Source organism: Pteropus alecto, unplaced genomic scaffold, assembly GCF_000325575.1.
Source record: "Pteropus alecto unplaced genomic scaffold, ASM32557v1 scaffold39, whole genome shotgun sequence".
Taxonomy (NCBI): Eukaryota; Metazoa; Chordata; class Mammalia; order Chiroptera; family Pteropodidae; genus Pteropus; species Pteropus alecto.
Genome location: NW_006443568.1, coordinates 106,953 through 115,146, shown reverse-complemented (window position 1 = coordinate 115,146; position 8,194 = coordinate 106,953). Strand labels below are relative to the sequence as shown.

The 8,194-nt window shown below is 38.2% G+C and overlaps 1 protein-coding gene across 1 annotated transcript in view; it reads left to right on the top strand.

Moving 5' to 3' along the window:
- MACF1 (microtubule-actin crosslinking factor 1) overlaps positions 1-8,194 on the top strand; it is a 208,887-nt gene that overhangs the window by 103,087 nt on the left and 97,606 nt on the right. The window contains exons 36-38 of the mRNA XM_025041357.1: positions 3,398-3,547; positions 4,492-4,725; positions 5,891-6,166. Coding sequence (XP_024897125.1) covers positions 3,398-3,547; positions 4,492-4,725; positions 5,891-6,166 — 660 coding nt within the window. The remainder of the gene's footprint in view (positions 1-3,397; positions 3,548-4,491; positions 4,726-5,890; positions 6,167-8,194) is intronic.

Here is an 8,194-nt window from a genome sequence, read left to right as displayed (position 1 = left end):
CACTGACAGGGTATTATAAAGAATCAAGGGTGAGAAAAATTTTTATGACTTAGTATAAGATATAAAAACACAGAGCATATCATGCATTGGTTTCTTCCCATAGTTATAACTTCCGTGAATTCTTTTATGGGAAGAGAGCTATGGACTAAAAGCCATTGTTTCCCTAGTGATAATTTCCACATAATTTAAAATCTATGTGTTCACAGATGAAGGAAGCATGGTCTTATGATAAATATCCAAGAAGCCCTCCCAGCCTGCTTTGCAGGATTGCTGACTGCTCTCATTTTCAAAGTGGTAGAGATATAGATATCTTAATTGTTTTTATTGTACCCAGTGTAATATATCTGATGGTCACTAAACGTTTGTGGAAAAATTACATGATTTTAATTATCTGAAAACAGATACTATTAGTGTTTAGGCAGTTTTTACTGCTTTAAGGGAGCAATATAACACATAAGAAAGTCTGACTATAATCCTTTATAGTTTTAAAATGTATAAGCAACATTATTTACTGTAAAAATCAAATTTTAGTGAACTGCAAATAAGTTGAGTAATTTCTCCCTTCTGACCTACCGGTAACTCGCTGTTGGACAAATGCAAATAGATTTTTGAACCTAAGAAAATACAATTAGACAGATATATCTCAGACCAGAAATTTGTTATATTTTCCAAAACTTAAAAAAAATATTTTTTGCAGATATTTGGGATTAGCAGTAGTGTAATTCTGTAACATAAATGAATGAAAGATTGCTGCATTTGGAAATGAATATGCAGAAAAGGAAACCTAATTGTAATTTATGAGGAATGCGGAGAGACCAGAAGTAAGAGAGACTACCAGTGCTGATTTGGCTCTAGAAATTATCAGTGTCAATTATAAAAATACAGAGGAAATTAACCTCTTGTGATTATGTTGGTTCTTTGATTAGAACCAAAAGCTTCGACTTCAACAGAGAATTAGAAGTTTTATTTCTTTCTTCTTTTTTCCTCTCTTTCCTTACTTACCTTAGGATTCGAAACAGCCCATGTCTGAAAGGAAATCTCAGCTGGATGCTCTTGCTTTTGATATTCAGTTCTTTATCTCTGAGCATGCCCAGGACTTGTCCCCTCAGCAGAACCGACAGATGCTGAGGCTTCTGAATGAACTGCAGAGGTCCTTCCAGGACCTTGTGGAGCAGACTGCAACTCAGATGAATGCCTTACAGGGCCATCTTCAACAAATGGAGCAGGCAGCCCAGGTCAAGGTCAGACTGAACCAGCAGCTGGGCTCAATTTGTCTTTTGGGATGTCTTCTGTTTGGATTTTCTGGCCAAACTCCGTCTATCATGATTCTAAGAGCCTGCATTTACCAATTTTGAAATTTCATATTATTCAGGCCAGTTTGGTTCTGGTCCAGGAGGCAGCTGTTCTGGCTGTTTTTCTTGCCATGTTATTGGTTTTATGTGTGCGCGTGAAAGAATGTGTTATGTGTATATGCCTGTGCAAGTATTTTCTCTTTTAATGAGACTCTACCCTCACTGTATCTGATTGTCTCTGACTTACAAATGAAAATCACATTCATAGCCCTTATTTTTCCCTCAGCATTGTTTTGAAAGCTGTTAGGAACATTTAGGTACTCTGAGCTCTTAAGAATGGTTTTGAAATCAGTTTTATTCTGGGGCTTTTTAAATAATTAACAATAAGATTCTTTAACAACCTTCAAACAACTGACAAGGAAATTTTTATCAGAATCATATTTTTCAGCACCTCTTAATTATTTTTCAGCACCTTCACACGATAGTGCTCAGTGCTTATTCAAGTATGGAAAACTGTGTGTAGAAGCAGGGGTGATACATTTTGGGAAAATAACAATCCTACCACCTTCCATCACAGCCCTCTTACAAAACATAATTGCGTTAAGAGAAAAATAACCTTAGAATACCAAGAATGATGCTTATGCCATTTCTGCTGTTTGAATAATAAGTTGGAATTCAGCAAGACAATATTAGAATTGTTGTTGTCACTAGCAAGTCCATCTCAGGGTCCCCTTTATTAAATATTGTGCAAAGCAGAATTGAGCTTTTGAGTCAGACTTAAAGGAAATCAGGTATTGAAATTGAAATTGAAATAAAATACTAATGAAATGTTTTAGGTTAATTTCCAAATCTGAAAATTTGCAGTGTCCTCACTTGGGAATTTATGTAACCTGTGGACAGTTAATGAAATAGCATTAATCTGAGCCACCTTAAGACATAGCCCACATCCAGGTTAGGCCCCTGAGCTGCAGTAGGTGATAGAACTGCATGTGAACATTCTCTCTGAGTGTGTAATTAATTTCACAATGTTTATTAACCTTGTTATTGTCAGAAATGTTCTGCTTCTCTCTATATTTGCCCTGAATGCATGTGTACGTCTGTGTGTTAACTTGTTTGCTTTGCTTTTTTCAGATTCAGTCTGCACCCATCCTAACTCATGAGGATCCCGTTTTACAGCTGAAAAGCTCTTAGGAGTTCTCTTCCACAGCCCTTCTATTTGTCCTAAAGAGGGGGAGAGAGGGCCAATTTGGGCACCTGTTTGTAAGTGCAGGTGACTAAAACACCATCAGAAGGTAGAAACTGGTGGAAAATGGTTTTAGAAGGATGGTCAGGAGAACGCATCATGCTCAATTGCTCAATCAGGTGCTTCAATGTCAGGCAACTGAGATGAGATCTGAAGCAAGGATCAGGCACAGAAACATATTCCCTCTCTCCCCGTGGGCCTGGCTTTTCTCTTTGATATCAATGTAGGCACCTGAAGGACTGAGCCAGTTGCTAATCTTGGGGGAGTTTCCTTCTCAAAATAGTCACGTTCCTCATGTCTGGCATGTAATCATTCCATTTAATGGGTGTCTGCATTTGTAAGATGTTTGATTTATAAAGTCAGCTAAATTATCTAGAAGCTCAATCAGCTTATGAATTGTCATCCAGTATCTTGATTTTTCCTCCTAGTCCAGTACTTCTAATTTTGCATATTTTGACTTAATATGTACCACATCCTCTAGTTCTAGTGGAGGAATTGATCAGAACCACTAATTTATTATCATCACTATTATCATCTGTGGCTTTCAAGTATCTGGGCTCTCTGTTCCCCATTTCCAAGGATAATAGCAATCTAGCAAAGGAGCTCCCGGACCAAAACCTGAGAGCATTCTCTCACCTGAAATTACCCTTGATGAGAATCCAGACCATAGACCCAGATCAACAGATTGTCCAAATGAGGGGAGCTTTCCGAATATGATTTCTGTGCTTCTTCTTGTTCTAGTCTCTCGTCAACTTTTTCATTCTTAAGATATAACCTTCTTTCTTTATATTTCAGGGAGTTATCTTTTATTCGTGAAATGAGAATTATTAATTGTCTCTTGGCCCCTTTGCATTTTAATTAGACTCTGCAGAAACAACAAAATACTTGTCACCAGAAACTGGAGGATCTTTGCAGCTGGGTAGAACAGGTGGAAAGAGCATTGGTGGGCCACCAAGGAAAAGCCACCCAGCAGGATCTCTCTGCTTTACAGAAGAACCAAAGTGACTTGAAGGTTAGTATGAGTTAATTCATTTTTTTTCCTTCCTTTAACAAATATTTATTAAGGCTTGCTATGTGCCAGACACAGTGCTCAGTGCTAGCAATGTAATAGTAACCATCCCTGTTCTCATGAAACTTACAGTCTGGTGGAAAAGACAGATATTCTACAGATAATCACAAAAATGAGCATATAATTTTTAACTATTATATCTATAAAGGAAAAGTTATCTGAGAACATGTAACAGAGAGACCCCATCTAGTTTCGGATGTCAGAAAAGATTACCTCAAAGAAGTGTCACTGAAACTGAGAAATGAAGAATATGTAAGAATTAATGCATGAAGAGGCAGGAGGTGAAAGAGAATATGCCAGGCAGAGGCCTATGCATCATTCTTGAGGTGGAAATGGGAATGAGAACAACATATTCAAGAACTGAAAGAAAGCTAGTGCATTTAGACTACAAACACCAAAACAAAGGAATGATTAGTGAAAGATGAGGCTGTAGACTAGGCAGAACCTATATCATGCTGGGTCTTAAAGGCTACTTTAAGGATAAGGAATGATAACCAAGAGATTATAAAGGAGCAACCAGGCCTTGACTCACCTAGAATCCAGTTGTCAACTCTTCTTTATAGAAGAATGATCTCTTTGAGGATAACTTATTACAAAATAAAAATCTCTGTTCTACGACATGTTTATGGGCAGTTTATTTTTTGTCTTCACTAAATATCTGCTTAGAAATTTATAGTTTGCTTGGAAAATTAAATATTAGAAAATGTCTTAAAAATGTTTTTAAGTGTATTATTCGCACTGGTTTAGGCTTAAACCTTAAGCAGATAGTAGTTAGGGACATACACCCATTGCAGATACATCATCCTAGTCATTCTGTCCTCATACTCTTTGAGGTCTTTAGAGTACCAAAGTCGAAGGCTCTGCCATCCCTGTTTTCATGTGTTAAGGATTTGCAGGATGACATTCAGAATCGTGCCGCCTCATTTGCTAGTGTTGTCAAAGACATTGAAGGGTTCCTGGAAGAGAACCAGACCAAGCTGAGCTCCCAGGAACTGAGAGCTCTTCGGGAAAAACTTAATCAGGCTAAGGAGCAATATGAGGCTCTCCAGGAACGGACACGGGTGGCCCAGAAAGAGCTGGAGGAAGTAGTGACCTCAGCCTTACAGCAGGAGACTGAAAAGGTAACCAGACTGCTATGATATTTGGGGTTTGTTTTTGTTTTGTTTTTAAAGAAAATTTCAGTACCTACACAAATGCAAGGTAATGAGGGAAAACTGCCTTACAGAAAGCATAAAATCATAAAAAAAAGGGCAACTTCAGGAGCTGGTCTCTGAGCCAGTATTTATTTTTATAGGAAACATCCTGAAGGACTTTTAAAGTCAGGGATAGTTGATGGAAGGTTCATATTACCATCCCCACCACCAAAAAATAAAATCTTGCTCTCTGTGTACTCAGTACTCTGACTAATGTCAGAAAGAACTTGGTGAGGAAGGGTAATACTACCCTGGGGAGAAAAAAGCAACTGGCAGGTTTCTAACATGAATCTGGACTGGTGGTTCAGAGGGCTGGGAGAACCATTTGAGGAGTCTTAGTGGGCCGAAAGCTATCCCCAAGCTGCCACTGTAGTCTCTGTGGGAATTATGGCACTAGGATAAGCCTGGGAGAAAGTAGTTACAAATGGCCTTCTGCATCCCACTCAGCGCCAGCAGATTGAATTAGACCCTTCTGTCTGGCCATGGACTCTTGATGCTAACAAAGGAGGTAGAAAAACAAGAAATGCCTAAAGATGAATTCTAAACTACATGAATATATCACCTGGCGTATACTTTTTAATTAACTAAAATATTTGAAGAGTCAGAAAATAGAATTTGAGAGGCTAGTTTCAGAACTCAGTGCTCTGTTTGGCAGAGAAAAGGATAGGAGAGGTCTGTGTTTCTCTTAGAGTAGAGCAGGCAGGTAATTGAGTGTGACTACTAGCTCTTACCCTGGCAAGCCAGTGTATCACTTGGGTGTTCCTAGAAAGGATTCCATGAAGCCTTGCTGAGGTGCCAGAACTAAATCATCTCTTAATAAAATAAAGCTTTTTAAATCCTAGGATTTGTTCCCCCATGCCCCGCCTTTTTTTCAAACCAGTAAGATATAGACAAAATCTAGAGATCGTTTTAAATAATTATTTGTTCAACAAATTTAGAAGATGCTCATTCTTTTTTATGGGTTCAAAGACTGTTTATACCGTCTTAGAGTTCCTCTTTTTCTTAAGCATAAAAATTTCTCCCTTTACATAACCTGTACATTAATTGCTGAGTATTTAGGGCCTTATCACTAGACTTCCTCTGTGGTTTTCAGAGTAAAGCAGCCAAGGAACTGGCAGAGAACAGGAGTAAGATCGATGCTCTCTTAGATTGGGTGGCTTCAGTGAGATCATCTGGTGGACAAATGCAGCAGTTCTCAGGAGCTAGCCTGGAGAGAGGAGCCTTGGATACCACCGATGGTCACATGGGGGTCAACCAAGCCTCAGAGAAACTGGACCAGCAATGTGAGAAGATGAAGGTAAGGATGTTAGCTTGTCCGCACTATGCTAGGGACTTTCTTCTGCATAAGCAGGTCACCATAACCTTCTTGCTCCTAAATCCAGTGAGCACTTCTTAGTCCATATCTTCTTTGATGTCTCAATAGCTTTGACACTGTTGGTCACACCCCTTGCAATACTTTCTCCCTTGCTTTCCATAGCACTGCTGTGCCCTGATAATCTCTTCCTTTCCCCTAGCCAGCTTTTCAAATATTGATGTGCTTCCAAGTAATAGTCAAGACCTCTTCTCATCTTTCAGAATATACTCTTCTTGGATAATGTCATCCATTCACAACACTTCAATTATCATTGGTACTAAATAATTCCATGTATATATTTGTCTCCAGGCCAGATTCCTATCTTGAGCTTCAAACCATTACATGTCTTTTTGCATCTTAGTACCACAAGCACCTCAAAATGAAAAACAGAACTTCTGTTTACTATAGAACCCCTTCCCCAATTAAACATGTTCTATTTTCTGTATTCACACTTAATTACCTGAACTGGACATCATCCTGGATTCCTTTCCCTATCTCACTGTCCTGTATCGACTCAGTCATCAAATCCCATGCTGCTTATATCTCTTTCACAGTCAGCCACACTTCTTCATATCCACTGAGATGTTATTGTAGTTAAGACTACTATCAACTTTCACTTCTGTTATTGAAGTAGCTTCTACTGGTCTCCTTGCCTGTAGGCTTTTACCCTCCAATCCATCCCCCACACTAAGTGATCTTTCTAAAATGAGATATGTGTGTGTATCCTTTTAATGGCTCCCTATTGCCCTCAAGAAACTATTTCTTACTATATAGTGCTACTCATTTATTCATTCATTCAGCAAATATTGAGCACCTGCTATATGACAGGCATTAGAGATAAACCAGTGAACCAATCAGATAAACCATCTTCTGGGACATTAACTGGCACATGCAGGCACATTATATTGCATGATTGAAAGACAATTATATATTTAGGGCACTTATAAAACACACAGATCACATATTTTAGTCGTGACACCTTTCTAGCAAAGAAAATGTGAATTAGCTGGAGTGCTTCTATTGAAGGGCTTATGTAGGCTATTGCCCTATTTTGTATTAGTAGGATTTCCGTCTCTGGCATTCCACGTCTATACTTGGCAGATTTATTATAATGTGTCCCCTAAGACCCTGGCAATCTTGTAACAACAACACAGAGTAGAGATGGTCCTGCTGTTATAGGGACCTCCCTGACACCTCTCACTGGCAGCAATCAGCCTGACCAAGTACCATTTCCATTCTGGGAAGGAATCTCAGCTTCCCTGAGATGACATTGGAAGCTGAAGTTGTCAGGTTGCTATTGATACAGATTGAAACTAGACAATATTCTGAAGAAAAGTAGGCTATAGTCCTTCTCTAGGTGGTTGCATAAACAGATAGTCAGGAACACAGACTGAATTCCTAACTGACTTCTGTAAGACTCGGGAAGAACATTGTTAAAACAACCCCTATTCTGAAAGAACTAATATTCCATTGGAATAGAAAAAAGTTCTGTTTATAAGTACATAGACATAGCACATGCACATAAAGATACAAATTACCTATACTATCCAGAAACACAGTTTACTCTCACTAATATATAAACTGTTTACTTAATGAATTAATTTTCCTAGATCTTTCTAGTAGGGACAGTCTTCGTCAATATGTGAGTGCATGTTTCACAGCTAAGAATTAAAAATCATTGTATTGTCATATATACAGCTCACCCAACTTAGTCTCACCTTCCATTATTATCAGTTCATCCCTTAACTATCTGTATGACCTCAGTCAAAACATAGTACATTTTTTAGTATTCACAATTTTGTCTTCCTACATTGCAGATTGTACCATAAATCAGATGAGATAATACATGTAAAATCTCTTTGAAAACTATAAGATTCTATATATGTCAATTCAGTTTGGATTAGCATATGGCATAATGCTTAGAGAAAGAGAAATATTGGTGATTGCCAAGCAGCTAGAAAAGTGACCTACAGAGATCTCTATTTCTAGCTGTAAATGTAAACAAATTACTGTGGTGTTTCTACTGATTTTGTCCTTCGTTTT